Source organism: Ornithorhynchus anatinus, chromosome 3, assembly GCF_004115215.2.
Source record: "Ornithorhynchus anatinus isolate Pmale09 chromosome 3, mOrnAna1.pri.v4, whole genome shotgun sequence".
Lineage (NCBI taxonomy): Eukaryota > Metazoa > Chordata > Mammalia > Monotremata > Ornithorhynchidae > Ornithorhynchus > Ornithorhynchus anatinus.
In genome coordinates this window covers 86,496,416-86,519,669 of record NC_041730.1, presented here as the reverse complement: position 1 = coordinate 86,519,669, position 23,254 = coordinate 86,496,416, and the positions used below count along the sequence as shown (strand labels likewise).

Below are 23,254 nucleotides of genomic sequence, written 5' to 3'. Positions count from 1 at the left end.
GTTGTCCCACGTGGGGCTCACAGTCTTAATCCCCATTTTACAGATGAGGGAACTGAGGCACAGAGAAGTTAAGTGACTTGCCCACAGTCACACACCTGACAGGTGGCAGAGCTGGGATTCGAACTCATGAGCTGTGACTGAATGAATGAATCTATGCCAGGGAAAGAGAAGCCAAAGCTTGTTTTGGGCTTTAACTGATCACACAGTGAGCATGTGTTCCTGGTGTGAAATGTTAGTAGGGTCAGCTAGCCTCGACTGGGGAAAATTAATTCAGTTACCTAGTACAGTATGAGAACTACGGTGTCTTTCATCTGTTTCACACCCTGCACCTTAGCAATATCAGGCCAGACAGTCCCTGGAAGGTGCTCAGTGCTTGGTCTTCTGGATATTTGTTTGATCTGCTGGAGGGCCACACTAACCCTAGAAGCTTTTTTGAACTGCATATTCTTGGCCCTTGGTCTCAAAGACCCTTAAGAGGAAGGCAAAGGAAGGAAGTTGGCAGTTTGGGAATCACACAGTCCTCAGGTTTCCAAATGCACCCATCCTCTTGCCGTAATCCGGGTTCAGTACACAACAGCTTCTGGCATAAGTAGGGCATTTCTGGTGCCCCAAGACAAGCTGGTTGGACCCTTCTAGTTGGGCCTAACTCTGATCCTACCAGGAAGTGGTGATCTTCCTTTTTGTAGGCTTTAACACTAGGCTTGAAGTTGGGAAGCAAAAGAGCAGCCAGGTTCAGGGAATGCTTTATGAAGTCATAAAGGGGTTGGTGCTATACGCCTGGTGGATTGCAAACCTAGGCAGGAGGACTGGAAAATGGAGGTGGTTCTGCGTATTTTTCTTTGGTCTTTCTAGAATGGCCCCTTTCTTTAACTAAATACCTGATTAATATTGCTGTTCTTACTAGCACTTTGGGCTGCTGAAGCTTTGGGTTATAGCCGAGTGGTGGATTAAGCCCTCTTGTTGGACTGAACCAATTCTAGTTGATTCCTTGTGGGACTCTATGCAAGTTTCTTTCCCTCTCTGCCCCTTCATTGTCCAAATCTGTAAAATGGAGAATTTACCCTCCTATTCCCTTTGCGCTTCTTTAGAAACAAATTAACTCAACTTTTGAAAGTCTGTCAGTTAAATTATTTTGAGCATTAGCTGAGATGGATTTTTTTAAATTTAAAGTCTAATTTATTTTAAATTAACTTCTCCAAGCCTGATGCTTCTCTAATAATTACTCTCCCTCCGCTTCAAAACCCTATGATGGCACATGTCCTCCAAGAGGACTTCCCTGACTAAGCCCTCCTTTCCCCTTCTCCCACTCTCTTTTGCATCACTTGGATTTGCTCCCTTTATTCATTTCACCTCCCAGCCCTAAAGCACTTATGTACATATCTGTAATTTATTTATTTTAATGTCTGTCTCCCCTTCTAGACTGTACTCTCACTGTGGACAGGGAATATGTCTGTTGTTATACTCTACTCTCCCAAGTGTTTAGTACAGTGCTTTGCACACAGTAAGCACTCTGATACAATTGACTATGACTTTTAGTCCTTAACAATGATAATGATGGTATTTGTTAAGCACTTACTATGTGCCAGGCACTTTTCTAAGCACTGGGGTAGATAAAAGGTAATCAGGTTATCCCAGTGGGGCTCATAGACTTAATCCCCATTTTCAGATAATGGAATTGAGGCACAGAGAAGTTAAGTGACTTGTATCTCTCTCCCCTCTAAATTGTGAGCTTGTAGTGGGCAGGGAATTTTTCTGTCCTATTGTACTCTCCCAAGTGTTTCGTACAGTGTTTGGCCCACAGTAAGGGTTCAAATGCGATTGAATGAACTAGGGTAGTTACAAAATTACCAGAACACACAACTTTATCCTACACAGTGCCTGCAATCTATCATTCCCACTTTACAGATGATGAAACTGAGGTCCAGCTTCCCAAGGTTACCCAAGGCTATTAACATAACTGGAACTAGAACCCAGGTCTCCTGATTCCCAGTCTTTTGTTCTTTCTACTAAGCCACATTGACTCTACTTTTCTCCCAAAAGTGGCACCTGCTTGTCTGAAACTCAGAACCTGACTTTTCCAACCTCCCACATAGTGCCGCCTGTAACATCAAGCCCAACATCACCAGTTTCTGCAAATCCTGCCCATGGAAGCTGCTCATAGACTTGGCATCATAGAATTGGACTAGTCCTGCTGGGTCTCTCCAAGCTCCACTAGCCCAGGACGACTCCTCCTTGCCAAGCTCCACTAACCCTGCTGACAGTGGAGTGAATACAAGCAAATTGGGTTGGACATAGTCCATGTTCTGCATGGGGCTCACAGGCTTAATCCCCCTTTTACAGATGGGGTAACTGAGGCACAGAAGTGACTTGCCCAAGGCCACACACGATCTGAGAGTAGAGCCCATGACCTTCTGCCTCCCAAGCCCATACTCTATCCACTACTTTAGATGCTTTTGCATTATCTGTTGACTTGATCTCATCTGTGCCACTTAGCCCCTCCTTCACTGTTAATAATTGAGACCAGAGGGCCTACATAAATCCCAGGTGGTAACATTACCCAACCTAGTGGCCTTGGGTGCTGAAGATGGAGAGCAATTCCGACTTGTAGCTTAGCTAAAGAGAAGTAGAATCTTTCATTGCCCTCATAATCCATAACCATTTTAAGTCAACCTTGCTGATAAAGCCAAGGTTTTATTGCCTTGTCTTATGCTGTTGAGTCATCTCTGACCCATAGCGATGTCACAGATGCATCTCTTCCAGAATGCCCCACCTCCACCTGCAATCTTTCTGATAGTTGATCTACAGTTTTCTTGGTAAAAACACAGAAGTGGTTTACCACTGCCTCCTTCTACTTGGTAAACTTGAGTCTCTGCCCTCGACTCTCTTCTATGCCACTGCTGCCCAAAAAGGTCTGTGGAAATGCTCACGTGCCTCCACCTTTTCTAGGAGTGGAGTAGTTGTTGGAAAACCTGTTCCACTGGGAGGAGCGAAGAGTCCTTCTTAGGTAATGAGGCTCTAATTACTCCTGATCCTGTTTACCCGGGATTTGCATTGTAATTATGTTCCGGTTGGATGAACTAGGCTCAGACAGAACAGGTGAGACAAACATGTCCAAAACAGTCAGGGTAGAAATGCCCCCCAAGGGCTTACTATCTTCCACCCACACCAAATATGAATTATAATAATAACTTTGAGTTCCTGTCAAATGTCTGAGAAATACTAAATTGCTTCTCATAGAATTGGGGGCTAAGATGAATTTGAGGTCATTTGGTCTGATCTTATAGGCTTTTTAAGGGCAGGGATTGTGTCTACTAACTCTGTATTACTCTCCTAATAATAGTAATAGTGGTATGTTAAATGCTTATTATATGCCAAGCACTATTCTAAGCACTGGTAGATATAAAATAATCAGGTCAGACACAGTCCCGCCCCACACAGGGCTCACATTCTAAGTCAGAGGGAAGCATGTATAATAATAATAATGGTGATGATGGTAGTATTTAAGTTCTTACTATGTCAAGCACTATTCTAAGGGCTAGGATAGATACAACCTAATCAGGTTGGACACAGTCCCTGTCTCACATGGCGCTCACGATCTTAATCTCCATTTTATAAAGTAACAGATCCAGAGAAGTTATGTGACTTGCCTAAGGTCACACAGCAGACAAGTGGCAGGACTAGAATTAGAACCCACAACTTTCTAACACCCGGGGCCATGCTCTGTCTACTTTGCCACGCTGCTTTTCTTTTTACAGGTGAGGTAACTGAGGCTGAGAAGTTAAGTGACTTGCCCAAGATCACAAAGCAGGCAAGTAGCAGAGGTGGGATTAGAACCCAGGTCCTCTGACTCCCAGATCAGTTTTCTTTTCTGCTATGCCATGCTGCTCCCAAGTGCTCAGTACAGAGCTAAGTACAGTAAGCATTCAAACTGATGAATTCTACTGCTTTATTGTAAGCTTCAAAAAACTGACAGGCCCCAGACCTCCCTCTATCAGTGGCTCTCCCACTACTTGCAGCTCGTAGGTTATTGTCCGGAGGCCCTTGGGAGCCACCGTGGACCAAAACCTTTTTTGTAAAATCTCCTAAGCTACTCAGAGATCTCTTTCAAGGTTAGGCTCTCCTACGTTAATCCTAGCTGCAATCAGGTCAGGACTTCTCTGGGTGTATTTTCTCGGTCCCAAGAAGAGTGCCTTGCTGAAATCAGAAATGCAGAAAGCATGAAAAAGCCTTTCCAACTCAGCAGAAACTCCTCTTTTTAAAGTTGGGCTGGAGAAGGTGTGGTAAACATCTCAAGTGGGTCTCCTAGTGACAAAGTACTTTCTGAAGGAATTGGAAAAGAACTTTACCAGCTTCACCTCCTGGGGCATCAAATTAAAAGAAACAATGGATTGGAAAAGACACCACCAACCGCTATAGCTCTAACCTCCTCTGACTTCCACTCCACCCCCTGCTAAGCACTCCTGCTTCATGCCTAAGTAAGTGTACCCACTTAACCATTTCCTACCCAGTACTTTTCCCCTAAACTCCTTAATATGAGGTACATATGGTAAGTGCAAGAGGGAGGGGGAACTAGGACTCCTTTAATTCCCCCAGAATCCCTTGTCTTGGGAGGCAAGGCGAAGGCCAGGTCAGGAGACATTTTCCAAGCCATTGTATATGCTATTCCCCTCTCCTCTTGGTCAAACCAGTTCCATTTCCCTCCTTTGAATGATTAGGGAAAACTACTTCCTCCAAGAAGCCTTCCCGGATTTACCCCACTGGAATCCAGGCTCTAGAAATCCTTTAGCCAAACAATCAGTGAATTGTATTTGTGGTCCACAGTTTTGAATTGTCAACACTATGACAATGGGTCACAGTGGGGTCGAATTGTTCCCCTTCTCCTGGAAAAGTTATCCAACATTGGCTTCACTGACTCTGACCTCTCCTGGTTCTCCTCTTATCTCTCTGGCCATTCATTCTCAGTCTCCTTCTCGGGCTCCTCCTCTGCCTCCTACCCCCTAATTGTGGGGGTCCCTCAAGGTTCATTTGCAGGTCCCCTTCTATTCTCCATGTACACTCACTCCTTTGGAGAACTCATTCTCTTCCATGGCTCCAACTATCATCTCTATGAGAATGATACCCAAATCTACATCTCCTCTCCTGATCTTTCTCCCTCTTTCCAGGCTCACATCTCCTCCAGCCTTTAAGACATCTCTATTTGGATGTCCTCCCATCACCTCAAACTTAACAACTCCAAAACAGAGCTCCTTATCTTCCCCACCCCCACCCCAACCCTGTCCCCTCCCCGACTTTCCTGTCACTGTAGATGGCACCACCATCCTTCCTGTCTCACAAGTTTGTAACCTTGGCATTATCCTTGACTCTTCTCTGTAATTCAACCCACATATTCAATCTGTCACCAAATCCCGTCCTTCCGACCTTCACATCATCGCTAAAATCCGCCCTTTCCTCTCCATCCAAACTGCTACCACGTTAATACAGTCACTCATCCCATCTTGCCTAGATTACTGCATCAGCGTCCTTATTGACCTCCCAAGCCCCTGCCTCTCTCCTCTCCAGTCCATACTTCACTCCACTTCCCAGATCATCTTTCTACACAGGTCACCACCCCCTCCTCAAAAGTCTCCAGTGGTTGCCTATCCTCCTCTTTATCAAATAAAAACTCCTCACCATTGGCTTTAAAGACTCCATCACCTTGCCCCTCCAAGGCCCCCACCACTTCACCTTACTTCTCACCTTCTACAACCCAGCCTGCATACTTCACTCCTCTGGTGCTAACCTTCTCACTGTACCTCAGTCTCACCTGTCTCACTGCCAACCCCTGGCCTATGTCCTGCCTCTGGCCTGGAATGTCCTCTCTCCTCAAATCCACCAGAAAATTACTCTCCCTTGCACTTCCAAGCCTTACTGAAGGCACATCTCCTCCAAGAGGCCTTCCCAGACTAAGTCCCACTTTTCCTCATCGCCCACTCCCTTCTTTTAATGCTTAATAAGTCCTTAGTGAGTCACTCAGGGAGTCCCTTGGAATATCTAACTGAGAGACTGACCCCTGAGTAGACTTATAAAGCATCCAAATCACTTCTCCCATGTGTACATTCAGTTCTTTGCTGCTCTAAGGACAGGACCCTCTACAGAGCCTGACTGCTTCAGGACCAGATGCGGGGTAGCCCAGACTTCCTTTTTTTAATAACATTTGTTAAGTGTTTACTGTGTACCAGGTATTGTACTAAGCGCTGTGGTAGATACAAGATAATTGGGTTGGACACAGTCCATGTCCCACATGGGACTTGAAATTTTTAATTTTCATTTTACAGATGAGGTAACTAAGGCCCAGAGAAGCAAGGTGACTTGCCCAGAGCCCCATGGCAGACAAGTGGCAGAATGAGGATTAGAACCCAGATCCTTCTGACCCTCAGACCCGTGGTCTATCCACTAGACCACGCTCCTTAGTTTAGCCTTCACCTGAGGGGAGAAATCCCTCTGTCAGCAGCTACCTGAAAGACTGGTCTATCTTATAAAGCTTCTTAACAGCCACCTTCTATTGCATCCTTTGAGACTGTGCTTTAATTTGTACTGAAATCATTTTTTTGTCCTCCTGGCTCTCAGCTCACTACACAGCAGCTGGGGTAAACAGCACACCTGTTCGAGGAAGGGAACCAGTTGGCTTGTGAGACTGTGGCAGGAATTCTAAAGTGCTGGGCCAGGTTCAGGATGACGCCTGCTTGAATCAGTTACAGACAATGTTGGTGGAAATTTGGGTGGAACTGGTCCCAACCAGATTTCCTTCTTCCTTGTTGGGATGGGCTACTCTCCCTCCCAAACAGAGTTCCGTGTCCTTGTGCTCTCTCAGCCTTCTTTTCCAGATCAAGCACCTGCTCTCATTGTGTTCGGCTCCAAGTTTGCCTGTGACAGATTTATTTATTTTTGAGAAGCTGTCTTTTCCTCCCTTTGATGGTTCTGGGGAGTTTGAAAAATCTGGGAACAGCATTTCCTCTGGAGATAACTCTTCCTGTGCTGTGGCTTCTGTCATTTGAATTTAGAACGCAGTGCTAAGCAGGACACTATCCGACAGTCACAATTCCATTGTGGTCCACTCCAGCAAGGTGATGTTCCTGAGTCTGCCTCTCTTTGTGGGGAATTTGCACCTTTCTCTGATTGCTATAGCTCTCTCTTCCCTTCTCCTCCTCCTCGTCCTTCCTCCTCCTCCTCGTCCTTCCTCCTCCTCCTCTCCCGGGGCTCAGTGGTGTTGTGGTGCTTGAGCTCACTGTTGCTGTTTTTGTGTTTTCAGGCTCCCTTGACAGACAGGAACCATCACAACAAACCACCCCTCTGCGTGATAGCCTAGGGAGATCTTGTGGGCAAAGCCTCGCCAGGAGCCAATCCCGAGGGATCTCTCTGCACCGTGAACGGGCGAGAAGCTGAAGAGCCAGTCACACGCAGGTTACCCAGCAGATGCCACTGCCAGGTAAGCAATGGAGTCTCTCTGGTAGGTCTTGGAAATTGGGTAGAAAGTTCCCTATTCCCACCTTGGTGATACGATGGCAACCCCCTACTCCCTACCCACCCCCGAAGCCTAGCAGCTTCCCTCTGAGATAAGAACTAAGGGACAGTGACTCTGGCTTACCTGCTTAACTTGTATCTACCCCAGATCTTAGAACAGTGCTTGGCACATAGTAAGCACTTGAGTACCATAATTATTACTAAACAAACTGGCCAACCTCTCAGTGAGAGGGATGGGGAGGATAGCCTGGAGGAAGAATAATTGTGGTATTTATGTGCTTATTATGTGCCAAGCACTGTACTATATGCTGGGGCAGACACAGGATCATCAGGTCCCATATGGGGCTCAATTTGAGGGAGGAGGAAGAACAGGTTTTGAATCCCCATTTTGCTGGTGAGGGAACTTGGGGTACAGAGAAGTTAAGTGACTTGCCCTAGTTCACACAGAACTTGGTTTGTGGTGGAGCCCAGATTAGAACCGGGCTCTAGTCTCTAAATTCATTGTGGGCAGGGAATGTGTCTGTTTATTGTTATATTGTACTCTCCCAAGCCTTTAGTACAGTGCTCTGCACACAGTAAGCGCTCAATAAATATGATTGAATTAGAACCCAGGTCCTCTATGGAGGGTCAGAGGCCTCATCTCTACCCCCTGACTCTGAAAAGGACCATGGCAGAGGTGTTTCCCCTCAGAGCCTCACCTACACATGAGAAGATATATGACGGCTAATGGGCAAGTAGACCTTTTTTATTGTATTTAAGTGCAGTGGGAGACAATGTTCCAAAAGCTGGTGTAAATACAAGGCAATCAGAATGGATACAATCCCTATCCTACATGGGGCTCACATTCTTAATCCCCACTTTACAGATGAGGTAACTGAAGCACAGAGAAGTGAGGTGGCTTACCCAAATTCATACAGCAGACAAGTAGCGGAGCTGGGATTAAAACCCAGGTCCTTCTGACTCCCAGGCCCGGGCTGTATCCGCTACTGCTTCTCTATTGCCTGCTTGTGCCTCAGTCTGTCATAATAATAATAATAATTATGGTATTTGTTAAGTGCTTACTATGTGCAAAGCACTGTTCTAAGCCCTGGGGTTGATAGAAGGTAATCAGGTTGATCCACGTGAGGCTCACAGTCTTAATCCCCATTTTACAGATGAGGTAACTGAGGCACAGAGAAGTAAAGTGACTTGCCCAAAGTCACAGAGCTGACAAGTGGTGGAGCCAGGATTAAAAACCCATGACCTCTGACTCCCAAGCCTGTGCTCTTTCCACTAAGCCCCACCGCTTCTTCTTTATTGGGAGATGTGTGGAAGTTGGGTATTGATGGAGAGCTGGAGCTGCAGGGCAAGAGGAGCAAACAAGATGGCAAGGGAGTAGAGGAGGGGTACCTGAAGAGCTGAAGCTAAACCACACACAGGTCTGGATCCCTTTCCCACTTCCATCAGCAGAGAGTTCTCAGTCTGCCAGTTTAGAAACCTTTTGTTCCCACTCTTAAACTCTTTGGACTGGAAGAAAGGGAAGCCAGCAGAGGTTGGGGGGCAAGTGAGAAGGGAAGATGTTTCTTCAAACCTGAAATAATATAGATGGCAACTTATTATTTGCAGTCTTGAGGAAGGAATTACATAAATAAATATAGAGTCATCATTCAGGAGGTTGTGTTTCCTGATAAGTGCCCAAGAATCAGATTTTGAAAAATCTCCACAATAGAGGATTTTACAAGGTGCTTGACTAATGTTGTGGCCTGGTGTACAAGGAGCAGATTCAACTGGGAGACAGATGGCTCTAATAATGATGATTGTGGTATTTAAATGCTTACTATGAGCCAAGTACTGTACTAAGTGCTGGGGTAGAAACAAGGTCATCAGATCCCAGATGGAATTTACAATGTAAGAGGGAGAACAGGTATTGAATATCCATTTGCAGTTGAGGAAACTGAGGCACAGATAAGTTAAGTGATATTCTCAAGGTCACGTAGCAAGCAAGCAGCAGAGCTGGGACTGGAACCCAGATTCTTTGGCTCCCAGGCCTACGTTTATCTACTAGGCCACACTGCTTCTGCTGGTAGCACTTTTTTTACAAGGAACTCCAAGTACTTTACTCCTATTAAAATATTGGATTTTGGATTTTTATTTCAAAGATTCATTCAGTAGTATTTATTGAGTGGTTTACTATGTGCAGAACACTGTACTAAGCGCTTGGAATGAACAAGTCGGCAACAGATAGAGACAGTCCCTGCCGTTTGACGGGCTTACGGTCTAATCGGGGGAGACGGACAGACGAGAACAATGGCAATAAATAGAGTCAAGGGGAAGAACATCTCGAAAACAATGGCAACTAAATAGAATCAAGGCGATGTACATTTCATTAACAAAATGAATAGGGTAATGAAAATATATACAGTTGAGCAGAGGAGTACAGTGCTGAGGGGATGGGAAGGGAGAGGGGGAGGAGCAGAGGGAAATGGGGAAAAGAGGGTTAAGCTGCGGAGAGGTGAAGGGGGGGGCGGTAGAGGGAGTAGAGGGAGAAGGGGAGCTCAGTCTGGGAAGGCCTCTCGGAGGAGGTGAGTTTTAAGTAGGGTTTTGAAGAGGGGAAGAGAATCAGTCTGGCGGAGGTGAGGAGGGAGGGCGTTCCGGGACTGCGGGAGGACGTGGCCCGGGGGTCGACGGCGGGATAGGCGAGACCGGGGGACGGTGAGGAGGTGGGCGGCAGAGGAGCGGAGCGTGCCGGGTGGGCAGTGGAAAGAGAGAAGGGAGGAGAGGTAGGAAGGGGCGAGGTGATGGAGAGCCTCTACCTACAAGGGTAGATTACAGATTATATTTAAAACATATTTTCTGTCTGATCCATCGGTGGTTCTCATTTATGACCCTTCCTGTTGCCCAATTTTTTTTTTTTTGTGGTATTTGTTTCCTTCAACCATCTCTCCATGAATCATAAAAAGGTTAAAGAGGATTCTTCCACTCTTTTTTTTTTTTGTCGTTTGTAGCTTTGAGTTTTCTGTGGCGTATTGGGGGGTGGGCAGTGAAACCCAGGGAAGAGAGGAAGAGGGAGTGGACCAGACTGAAGGGGTCGCTAGGAACACGCCCCCAGATCCCTGGTTCCTTATGATCTTGGAAAAGGGGGTTGAACCCCACCAACGGGGGGCTAAAATTAGCTAATCAATCAATTGTATTTACTGAGTACTTATTGTGTGCCAAACAGCGTACTAAGCACTTGAGAGAGTATGATACATCAGAGTTGCTAGACATGTTCCCTACGCACAACAGGTCTAGAGAGTGTCAAATAGACAACAGTCTTCACGAAGACAGCCCTGATGAATAGACCACAGGACCAATGGTGGAAGGGAATGTGTCTTTTATTGTGGCATTGCACTCTTCCAAGCATTTACTAGAGTGCTCTGTACACAGTAAGTGCTCAATAAATGCGATTGATTGAATGAATAATAATAATAATTATGGTATTTAAGTGCTTATTATGTGCCAGGCACCGTACTGAGCACTGAGCTGCATACAAGCAAATCGGGTTGGACACAGTCCCTGTCGGGGGAGGCAACTGAGGCCCAGAGAAGTGAAGTGACCTGGGGTAAGTCACACAGCAAACAAGTGTTGGAGGCAGGATTCAATAATAGTTATGGTATTTGTTAAGTGCTTACTATGTGCCAAGCACTGCTCTAAGTGCAGAGGTAGATACTAATTAATTAAGGTTGGTCACAGTCCCTGTCCCACATGAGGCTCGCAGTCTTATTCCCCATTTTACAAACGAGGGAACTGAGGCACAGAAATGTTAAGGTCACACAGCAGATATGTGGCGAAGCCAGGATTAATAATAATTATGGTATTTGTTAAGAGCTTACTATGTGCCAGGCATTGTACTAGGGGCTGGAGTGGATACAAGTAAATCAGGTTGAACACAGTTCCTCTCCCACCTGGGGCTCACAGCCTTAATCCCCATTTTGTTGATGAGGTAACTGAGGCCCAGAGAAGTGAAGTCACTTGTCCTAGAGAAGCAGCATGGTTTAATGAAAAGAGCACGGGCTTGGGAGTCAGAGGATATGGGTTCTAATCCCTGCTCTGCCACTTGTCTGCTGTGTGACCTTGGGCAAGTCACTTTACTACAAGGTTATCAGATTGTCCCATGTGGGGCTCACAGTCTTAATCCCCATTTTCCAGATGAGGTAACTGAGGCCCAGAGAAGTGAAGTGATTTACCCAAAGTCACGCAGCTGACAAGCGGCGGAACCGGGATTAGAACCCCTGACCTCTGACTGCCAAGCCCGGGCTTTTCCCACTGAGCCACGCTGCTTCTCTAGTAGAACCAAAGGGATCTTCTAGACTCTGATCCTGTTGGGTAAAGACTGTCTCTAACAGGTGCTGAACTGTACTTTCCAAGAGCTTAGTACAGTGCTCCGCACAGAGTAAGCACTCAATAAATACGATTGAATGAATGAATATTGTGTATTGTACATTCCAAGGGCTTAGTAAAGTGCTGTGCACACAGTAAGCCCTCAACAAATACGACTGAATGAATCAATGAATATTGTCTAGTGTACATTCCAAGCGCTTAGTACAGTGCTCCTCACATAGTAAGCCCTCATCAGCATGGCTCAGTGGAAAGAGCACGGGCTTGGGATTCAGAGGTCATGGGTTCGAATCCCAGCTCTGCCACTTGTCAGCTTTGTGACTGTGGGCAAGTCACTTAACTTCTCTGGGCCTCAGTTACCTCATCTGTAAAATGGGGATGAAGACTGTGAGCCTCACATGGGACAATCTGATTACCTTGTATCTACCCCAGCGCTTAGTACAGTGCTCTGCACAGAGTAAGCACTCCATAAAATAAGATTGAATGAATGAATGAATGAATGAATGAATGAATATTGTGTATTGTACATTCCAAGTGTTTAGGACAGTGCTCTGCACACAGTAGACCCTCAACAAATACGATTGATTGAAGAATGGGCCTCGCCCGCCTTAGGCCTTGCCTTGTGGGGCGGGGCTAAGGGACGAGGGGGTGGGGTCAAGGACCCAGGGGGCGGGGCTAAGGATTTCCTGGGCGGGGTTAACACCAGAGGGGGTTGATAAGGGCCGAGGGGTGGGGCTAAAGGTTGAGGGGCGGGGCTAAGGGTATGGGGGCGGGGCTAATACTATATGGGCGGGGCTAAAGGTCGAGGAGGCAGGACTAAGGGACTAGAGGGGGCTAAGGACCTAAGGGGCGGGGCTAAGGACATAGGGGGCGGGGCTAACACGAGGGCGGGGTTAACGCCAGAGGGGAGGAGCTAAGGACCGAGGGGGCGGGGCTAAGGGTCGAGGGGGAGGGGATAAGGACCTGGTGGGCGGGGCTAAGTCCAGAGGGGAGGGGCTAAGGGTCGAGGGGGCGGGGCTAAGGGTCGAGGGGGGTCTAAAGCAGCAGCGTGGCTCAGTGGAAAGAGCCCGGGCTTGGGAGGCAGAGGTCATGGGTTCGAAAGAGCCCGGGCTTGGGAGTCGGAGGTCACGAGTTCGAATCCCGACTCTGCCACTTGTCAGCTGTGTGACTGTGGGCAAGTCACTTCACTTCTTTGTGCCTCAGTTCCCTCATCTGTCAAATGGGGATTAACTGTGAGCCTCACGTGGGACAACCTGATTCCTCTGTCTCTCCCCCAGCGCTTAGAACAGTGCTCTGCACATAGTAAGCGCTTAACAAATACCAATATAATAATAATAATAATAATAATGCTGGAGAAGCAGCATGGCTCAGTGGAAAGAGCACGGGCCTTGGAGTCAGAGGTCATGGGTTCTAATCCTACCTCTGCCACTTGTCAGCTGTGGGACTGTGGGCAAGTCACTTCACTTCTCCATGCCTCAGTTCCCTCATCTATCAAATGGGTATTAAGACTGTGAGCCCCACCTGGGACAACTTGATTCCTCTGTCTCTCCCCCAGCGCTTAGAACAGTGCTCTGCACCTAGGAAGCACTTAACAACTACCAACATTATGAAGACCCTAAGCAAGTCACTTGACGTCTCTGTGCCTCAGTTCCCTCATCTGTCAAATGGGGATGAAGACTGTGAGCCCCACGTGGGACAACCTGATTCCCCAGCGCTTAGAACAGGGCTCTGCACCTAGGAAGCAGCGTGGCTGGGGAAGCAGCGTGGCTCAGTGGAAAGAGCCCGGGCTTGGGAGTCAGAGGTCATGGGTTCGAATCCCGAATCTGCCACTTGTCTGCTGTGTGATCTTGGGCAAGTCACTTAACTTCTCTGTGCCTCAGTTACCTCATCTGTAAAATGAGGATGAAGACTGTGAGCCCCACGTGGGACAACCTGATTACCCTGTCTCTCCCCCAGCGCTTAGAACAGTGCTCTGCACATAGTAAGCGCTTAACAAATACCAATATTATTAGTAGTAGTAGTAGTAGTGAGCGCTTAGAGAAGCAGCGTGGCTCAGTGGAAAGAGCCTGGGCTTTGGAGTCAGAGCTCATGAGTTCGAATCCCAGCTCTGCCACCTGTCAGCTGTGTGACCGTGGGCAAGTCTCTGGGCCTCAGTGACCTCATCTGTAAAATGGGGATGAAGACTGTGAGCCCCACGTGGGCCAACCTGATTCCCCTGTGTCTACCCCAGCGCTTAGAACATTAGTAAGCGCTTAACAAATACCAACATTATTATTATTATTAACAAATGCCAACAGTATAAGGGCCGAGGGGGCGGGGCTCCCCCGGGCCGCGGATGTAGTTCCCGCCGTCGGCCGGCAGGTGGGGCTGCGCGGCTGCGCCCCGTCGTCCGGCGCCGCCCGTCCTTCCCGCCGGCGGCCGGCAGGGGGCGCCGTCCGTCCTTCCCGCCGGCGGCCGGCAGGGGGCGCCGCCGCCGCCGCCGCCGGGCGGGCCTGGTCTCCCCGCCGGGCGGTGCGCGTGTCCGCGGGCTGCGCTGCTGTGCGAAACGCTGCGCTGCTGTGCGAAGCGCTGCGCTGCGGCGCCCCGGGGCCCGGAGCCCGTCTCCAGCAGCGGGGAGAGCCGGGAGGGGCCCGGGGGAGGGAGGGAGGGGGGGGCGGGGCCGGAGAGCTCCATCCCCATTGGCGGACAGGCCGGGACCCCCAATCCGGATCGTGCTCGGCGCCCCGGAGGCGCTCAGTAAGTAGCCCCAGCCTGATGGGGGGCGGGGGGGGGGGGAGCCGAACGGTCCGGGGATCGATCCCGATCGGGCGGCAGCCGCCTGAGTCTCCGTGGGGCTCAATTATCCCTCCCTTCCTCTCCCCCCCCCCCTCCCTCCAATCGATCGTATTTATCGGTTGGGCCCCGGGTTCTAATCCGGCGTGGCTCCGGCTGGGGAGTCACAGGGCGTGGGTTCTAATTCCCGCCCCCTTGGCAGTTGGGGGGACTTGGGGTCGCTTCGCTGCTCCGGGCCGCAGTGACCTCATCTGGAAAATGGGGGGGAGCCCCACGTGGGACAACCTGATGATCTTGTAGCTCCCCCCAGTCCTCCAGCGCTTAGAGCAGTGCTTGGCACATAGTAGGCGCTTAGCAACTATCAGCATTGTTATTATTATTATTATTATTAATCCCGCTCTGCCACTCGTCTGCTGGGGGACCCGGGGCAAGTTACTTATGGGCCTCAGGGATCTCACCTGGAAAATGGGGGTGAAGACTGGGAGCCCCACGTGGGACAACCTGATCACCTTGTAACCCCCAGCGCTTAAAACAGTGCTTGGCACATAGTAGGTGCTTAACAAATACCAGCATTATTATTATTATTATTATTAATCCCGCTCTGCCACTCGTCTGCTGGGGGTGAAGACTGGGAGCCCCACGTGGGACAACCTGATGATCTTCTAATCCCCCCCACCCCCCAGCACTTAGAACAGTGCTGGGCACATAGTAGGTGCTTAACAAATACCGGCATTATTATTATTATTATTAATCCCGCTCTGCCACTCGTCTGCTGGGGGACCCGAGCAAGTTACTTATGGGTCTCAGCGACCTCATCTGGAAAATGGGGGTGAAGACTGGGAGCCCCACGTGGGACAACCTGATGATCTTCCAACCCCCCCACCCCCACGCTTAGAACAGTGCTTGGCACATAGTAGGCGCTTAACAAATACCATCATTATCATTATTATTATTATTATTATTAATCCCGCTCTGCTACTTGACTGCTGGGTGACCCGGGACAAGTTAATTATGGGCCTCAGGGACCTCACCTGGAAAATGGGGCTGAAGACTGGGAGCCCCACGTGGGGCAACCTGATGATCTTCTAACCCCCACCCCCAGCGCTTAGAACAGTGCTTGGCACATAGTAGGCGCTTAACAAATACTATTATTATTGTTATTATTATTATTATTATTAATCCTGCTCTGCCACTCGTCTGCTTGGTGACCCAGGGCAAGTCACTTCTCTGGGCCTCAGTGACCTCATCTGGAAATCTGGAAAATGGGGTGAAGACAGGTGAGCCCCACATGGGACAATCTGATTACCTTGCATTGGCGCCCCCCCCGCCCCCAGCGCTTAGTGCTTGGCACATAGTAGGTGCTTGACAAATACTATCATTATTATTATTATTAAACCTGCTCTGCCACTCATCTGCTGGGTGACCCGAAACAAGTCACTTCTCTGGGCCTCAGCGACCTCATCTGGAAAATGGGGGTGACGACTGGGAGCCCCACGTGAGACAACCTAATCACCTTGTATCCCAGTGTTTAGAACAGTGCTTGGCACATAGGTGCTTAACAAATATCATTATTATTATTATTATTAATATCAGTAATCCCACTCTGCCACTCATCTGCTGGGTGACCTGGGACAAGTCACTTTTCTGGGCCTCAGCGACCTCATCTGGAAAATGGGGATGAAGATTGGTGAGCCCCACGTCGGACAACCTGATCACCTTGCATTTCTCCCCCCCACCCCAGTGCTTAAAACAGTGCTTGGCACGTAGTAAGCGTTTAACAAATACTGTCATTATTATCAACCCTGCCCTGCCACTCGTCTGCTGGGTGACCCAGGGCAAGTCACTTCTCTGGGCCTCAGCGATCTCATCTGGAAAATGGGGGTGAAGACTGGGAGCCCCCCGTGGGACAACCTGATCACCTTGTATCCCAGCGCTTAGAACAGTTCTTGGCACATAGTAAGCGCTTAACAAATACCAGCATTATTATTAATCCCGCTCCGCCACTCGTCTGCTGGGAGACCCGGGGCAAGTCACGTCTCTGTGCCTCAGCGACCTCATCTGGAAAATGGGGAGGAAGATTGTGAGCCCCCCGTGGGACAGGCTGATCACCTTGTATCTCCCCCAGCGCTTAGGACAGTGCTTGTCACATAGTAAGCGCTTAACAAATACCATTATTCTTTTTCTTCTTCTCTGGATCTCAGTTCCCTCATCTGTAAAATGGGGATGGAGACTGGGAGCCCCACGTGGGACAGGGACTCTATCCAAACTGATTTGTTTGAATCCACCCTGGTGCCTAGTACAGTGCTGGGCATATAATAAGTGCCTAACAAATACCATTATTATTATTTGTTGACATTATTATTATTATTATTTGTTGAGCACTTACTGTGTGCAAAGCACTGGGCTAAGCACTTGGGAAAGTACATTACAGCTGCATACTGAGCCCTCCACGAGCTCACAGTCTAGATGGAGCCGGGAATCTGGCCAGAGAAGAGAGGCGATCGGCCGGATCATTAGTGACCAGAGAATAATCCTAATTAATAATGATGGTATTTGTTAGGTGCTTACTGTGGGCCAAGCACTGTTCTAAGTGCTGGGTACATACGAGGTAATCAGGTTATCCCATGAGGGGCTCACATTTTTTATTGTTGTATTGTACTTTCCCAAGCGCTTAGTACAGTGCTCTGCACATAGTAAGGGTTTAATAAATATGATTGAGTGAATGAATGAATCTACCCTCTCCCTCCTACCCAGGTATTGAATTCCCATGTAACAGATGAGGGAACTGAGGCCCAGAGAAGTGAAGTGACTTGCCCAAAGTCACACAGCAGACGAGCGGCAGAACCGGGATTACAAACACGTCCTCTTGACTCCCAAGCCTCTGATCTTTCTACTAAATCATGCTGCTTCTCTAATCCACCGGGCTGAGTGGCCCGGGCCAGAGAGATTGACCCGAGCAGGGCGGGGAGGGAGATGATGCAGTTGGTCGACGATCTGGATTTGACAATCCAGAGGGCTGGGGGTGGGGAGGTCCCGGGAGCCACGGATGGTGCGAGCCTCCCAAGGAGCAAGACCAGTCGAGCAGCTGCGAGGACAGATGCAGACCGGTTAAACCTTTCCAAGTAAACAACCCGGTACCTTTTTTTTTTTTTTTTTGCAGAGAGAAGATACCCAGGAGCGGGATGCTGGGGATGGACCTCTTAAAGATGGTAAGTGCGACTAAAAACACGTTTTCTTTAAAAAAATAATGCTGGTGCCCAAATGCAAAGTGGTAGCCTTTAGGAGCAGATGATTGCTGTAGTGGTTCAGGATAAAGAACACCTGGGTGTGTAGACTTTGGGTCCCGGTGCTGTAAATCCTACACTCTGCTCTGTGGGTTTCACGATCCCTGGAAAAGAGCAACTTGAATGGCAGTTTAGTGTGTGGTTTTGGGAGGCAGTAGCTTTGTTTTTAAGGAATGTTCTCTTGCAGAATGGTAGGACTGCTGCCGCCAAATAAATGGGAAGTCACGCTGGGGTTTACGCAGGGATGTGGTAATAATAATGATGATATTAAATGCGTACTATGTGCCAAGCACTAGGGTAGATATGAAATAATCTAGTGGGACACACTGTGTATTTTTGTATTGTACTTTCCCTAGTGCTTAGTACAGTGTTCAGCACACAGTAAGTGCTTAATAAATTTGAGTGAATGAATGAACATGCCCGCTCCCCCAAACCCAGCTATCAAATCCCCATTTTACAGATGAGGAAACTGAGGCCCAGGGAAATCAAGTGACTTGTCTAAGGTCACACCACAGGCAAGGGGCAGAGCCAGGAGTAGAACCCAGGTCCTCTGACTTCCAGGCCCCTCTTTCCAGTAAGGCCACCACACTACTGCTTTCACTTTGGGTTGCAGCTGGGATTCCTCCTGGACTTTAAAACAGCAGTATTAGAGCTGCAGACCTGCCGTTTAATAATAATGTTGGTATTTGTTAAGCGCTTACTATGTGCAGAGCACTGTTCTAAGTGCTGGGGTAGACACAGGGGAAGCAGGTTGTCCCACGTGGGGCTCACAGTCTTAATCCCCATTTTACAGATGAGGGAACTGAGGCACAGAGAAGTTAAGTGACTTGCCCACAGTCACACAGCTGACGAGTGGCAGAGCTGGGATTCGAACTCATGAGCCCTGACTCCAAAGCCCGTGCTCTTTCCACTGCGCCACGCTGCTTCTACCTGCTGCTACCTGCTTCTACCTGCTGCTGTTTACCTGCCGTGCTCCCCTTCCCTTTACTCCTGGAGAGGCAGGAAGTAGAATTTCAGGGCTATGTTCAGATTTTCAGTCATACTTTATTCAGTCAGGTTTCTCCGGTTCTGGGACTCTAGACTAAGATCGTGTTGGGCAGAGAGCATATTTACCAGTTCTGTTATAGTGTACTCTCCCATTGCTTAGTTCAGTGCTTTGCACATAGTAAGCACAGGATTGATTGGTTCTCTTTGTTAATGCCGGTGACTTTCCTGCACTTCCCCTATTTCTGTGACATCAGAGGTAATTCGTTACCACCTCTGTTAGACCCAGAGCCCCCTTAATAGGATTTTCCTTCTGAAAGCTTCACTTCCCATCTGGGCAAACTAGGAGAGGATATATGTGTGTAGGGGTGGTAAACAGTGGTTAAAGGCTCATCTGGATTGAGATGGGAAACTGGTGTATTTTAGGATCTGTGGGCTTGATGTTCTTTGCAAAGGCTTGGCTAGCCTTCATTTATTCAGTCTTATTTACCTATTGGGTTTTGACAGCCTCAAGGCACAGCGTTTTGCCCAAATGAAATCCTTTTACCATATATTTACGGTCAAAACCTTTAGCAGAAAATTTGTTGCTGTAGAACTGTGTTCTGTGTTTCATTTTCTAAGCAGTCTCACTAGCAGCTGCGACTTCCAATATTTTTCCCCAGTTGTGATTTGCCTTGGAGCTGGTCTGATGATGTTTTTTCTCTGCCTGTGGCCTTCCTGGAGGTTGCCAGAGCTTCTAAATCAGAGTAACTAGAGTTAATTCCAGTGATGGACTGTCCAAAATGAACTGAACAAATATAGTGCATCTCACTATGTATTTCAGGCAGAAAGTATACACTTTAATTGAGCAATAAATAGGTTCTATTCTGGCCCCCTTGAGAGCCGTAATGTTTTGGAAGGAATGCTAGCTGTTCTTTTCTGGAGCATTTTCCCTCAGATGATAATAATAATAATAATTGTGGTATTTGTTAAGCACTCACTGTGTGCCAAGTGCTGTACTAAGTGCTGGGTTAGATAGAAGGTAATCAGGTCCCATATGGGGCTCACAGTCGAAACAGGAAAGAAAACAAATATTGAATCTCCATTGAGCAGATGATAATAATAATAATTGTAGTATTTGTTAAGCACTCACTATGTGCCAAGTGCTGTACTAAGTGCTGGGGTAGATAGACTGTGGGGCTCACAGTCTAAATAGGAAAGAAAACAAGTATTGAATCTCCATTGGGCAGATGAGGGAACTGAGTTAAGAAGTTAAGTGACTTGCCCAGAGTCACGGAACAGACAAGTGGTAGAGCTGGGATTAGAACCCACATCCTTTGATTCCTAGGTTTAGGCTCTATGCGCTAGCCCATAGGATGACAGCAACCTTCCTCTTCCTTCTCATCCAATAACCTTGAGTGCCTGTTTGCCCCTGATGCTTTCCACTTTGGCTGGACCTCCAAGACAATCACAATAATAATTTTAATTGTATTTGGTAAGGGCTTACTATGTGCTCAGCCATGGGGTAATTGCAATCAGATCCAAAACAATCCCTGTCCCAGGGCTTAGAGTCCCAGCGGGGGGAAGAACAGGCATTTAATCCCCCTTTTACAGATGCGGAAAATGAGGCTCAGAGAAGTTAAGTGATCTGCCCAGTGTCCAACATGGCAGGAAAGTGCTGGAGCCGGGATTAGAGCCCAGGCCTCCTTGAGGCCAGGCTGCTTTTTTTTTTTTTAAAATGGTATTAGGACAGTGCCTAACGAAGTGCTGGGATTAATATAAACTAATCAGGTGGGACACAGTCCCTGTCCTAAAGTGGGACTTAGAGTATTCGTCACATTTTACAGATGAGGTAACTGAGGCACCAAGAAGTGAAGTGACGTGTCCATGGTCACGTAGCCGAAAAGTGGCAGAGCCAGAATTTGAACCCAGGTTCTTCTGACTCTCAGGCCTGTGCTCTATCTATTAGGTCATGCCACTTCTCCTGGTAGAATGGGATGGGGTTTTTTTTACAAATTAAGACCTGCTCCCCCATGGCTGTCGAGCAGCCGCTTTCCCTTCCAGCTCCAAACAAATGCAAGCTGGACCTTCCTGGGCCTCTTCGGGCTCTCCGAGGGTGGAGCGCTTCTCCCCGGAAGCATGTGGACTGTGGATTGGGGTGGGTACAGGAGAGAGCCAGCCTCAAAACCCTCTCCCAGAGGAAGAGGCCATATAAATACAGGGATCTGGATCCTCCCCGATTTAGCGACAGCATTTCTCTCTCTCCTGTCCTCAGTCTGAGAGGCCTCATGCAGGGCCCTGTTGTTGGATAGCCAAGACCGGGAAGTCCTGGTCCTCGGTGAGTGATGGAAGCCTTACGAGCGAAGTATTGTGGTCTAGTGGAAAGAGCCGAGACTTGGGAGTCAGAGGACCTGGGTTCTAATCCCCGCCCTGGCACTTGTCTGCTTCGTGACCTTGGGGCAAGTCACTTAATTTCTCTGACCCTCAGTTACCTCATCTGTAAAATGGGGATTAAGACTGTGAGCCCTGTGTGGGGCAGGGACTGTCTCCCACCCGATTATTTTGTACCTGCTCCAATAGTTAGTACAGTGCCCGGCACATAGTAAGTGCTTAACAAATGTTATTATTCTTCAGAGTATTACGCGTCAGCCAGCACCCGATATATCTCGAGCATCGACTCTGCGAAGGAGGCCCAGAGTTGCAAAGGAAGGGGCGGGACCATGGCATTGCTCTTCGAGACCTTCGATCTTAAACCGGGATGTGGGGCTGGGAAGGGGGAGTCAGAACAAACACTCCTAGCTGTATAAACCAGATATAAGCCAAACCCGTACGCAATTCCAACCCAACAGGGCTGTTTACGTACGCTGAGTCATCGGAGTAGGGGAAGCCAGGAGACAAGGGCCAAGGAGGTGAGGCTGGAAAGGCTTCTTCCAGGTCTCTTTGAGATGGGCAGATATCTGTCGATCTGACTCACGGGACCAGCCAAAGAGGAGGTGAAGGGTCAGCTATCAGAAAGAGTGCTCTGTCAGGGCCGGGCAGGACACACACGTGGGCTTCGGAAATACCAAGGTGGCAGGGCCGGGTTCCATTGGCACCCACTTTGCTCCAGTCCCAGTCTTGGCTGGCAGCTCTTTTTTTCCTTCCAGCCCCATTTTGTGGGCTCTAAGCCAGGCAGTGGCCTTGGATCTTGGACATGGGGTACTGCTGTGTAATTGTGGAAGGAATGCAGTGTGGCCTAGTGGATGGAGCATGGGTCTGGGAATCAGAAGGACCTGGAATTCTAATCCTGGCTCTGCCACTTGTGTGCTGTGGGATCTTGGGCAAATCAGTTAACTTCTCTGCGCCTCAGTTACCTCATCTGTGAAATGGGGATTAAGACTGTGAACCCTATGTGGGACCTGGACTTTGTCCAAACTGATTAGCTTGCATCTACCTCAGCACTCAATACAGTGCCTGGCCTATGGTAAGTGCATAACAAATACGATAAACACTGCATGCCTGTGGTCCCTTGGGATAGAGTTAAGTCCCAGGCAGTAGCAGCCCCGAAAGAGAACCTAGACCCATTTCAATTCCTGTTTGCTCTCACTGGGGCTGGTTTAGAGAGTCCCCCTGACTTAAATCCCAGTACTGGCTCTGACCAGCTGTCGACTCAGGACTGATCCAGGGCTGTGTATCGAGGCTCTGTAATAAGAATGACTGTCCAGGACGGTATGGAAGCGGATATTTGCGTCACTGTGGTTGTTCAGATCTTACTGCATTAATTCTTACTGTCAGAGCAGGAAATGGTCAACCTCACACTGCCATGTGATAAGCAGCTCTTCAGTAAGCAGAATGGTCATCAGTCTGGCCTTGTTGCAAGACACCCGCTCAGTGTGTCGCAGGAACTGTGCCTTGTGAAAGAGGCATTGTGAACTCTGTGATTCAGGACAACTTGATATTTAGAAGGAGTGAGTGCTCAGTACTGCCTTTTCCCACAGATGCTAAAGTAGCGAGAACCCAAAGCCCTGTGAGAAGCAGCATGGCCCAGTAGAGAGAGCACGGATCCGGGAGTTGGAAGGACCTGCGTTCTAATCCCTGCTCTGCCAATTCTTTCTGTGTGATTTTGAGCCAATCACTTTACTCTGTGCCTCAGGTTCCTCAGCTCAAAAGATGGGGTTACCTGTTCTCCCTCCTACTGGACTGAGAGTCCCATGTGGGAAAGAGACTGTGTCTGACTGAATTTACTTGTACCTACCCCAGCACTTGGAACAGTGTTTGACACAATAGTAAGTGCTTGACAAAGAACGAATTGTTGCCCAATTGTACTTTCCAAGCTCTTAGTACAGTGCTCTGCACACAGTAAGAGCTCAATAAATACGATTGAATTGAATGAAATACCG

The 23,254-nt window shown here is 48.4% G+C and overlaps 1 protein-coding gene across 9 annotated transcripts in view; it reads left to right on the top strand.

Annotated features, from left to right (window-relative positions):
- The window catches only part of SGPL1 (sphingosine-1-phosphate lyase 1), a 78,830-nt gene that overhangs the window by 4,677 nt on the left and 50,899 nt on the right, over positions 1 to 23,254 (top strand). For 2 of the 9 annotated variants that reach the window (XM_029060491.2, XM_039911517.1), the window contains exons 1-3: positions 3,012 to 3,096; positions 7,289 to 7,465; positions 17,789 to 17,837. In XM_029060491.2, the coding sequence (XP_028916324.1) occupies positions 17,811 to 17,837 (27 nt within the window). In that variant the 5' untranslated portion in view covers positions 3,012 to 3,096; positions 7,289 to 7,465; positions 17,789 to 17,810. The other 7 variants (XM_029060492.2, XM_029060493.2, XM_039911515.1 and 4 more) reach the window with 6 other exon arrangements.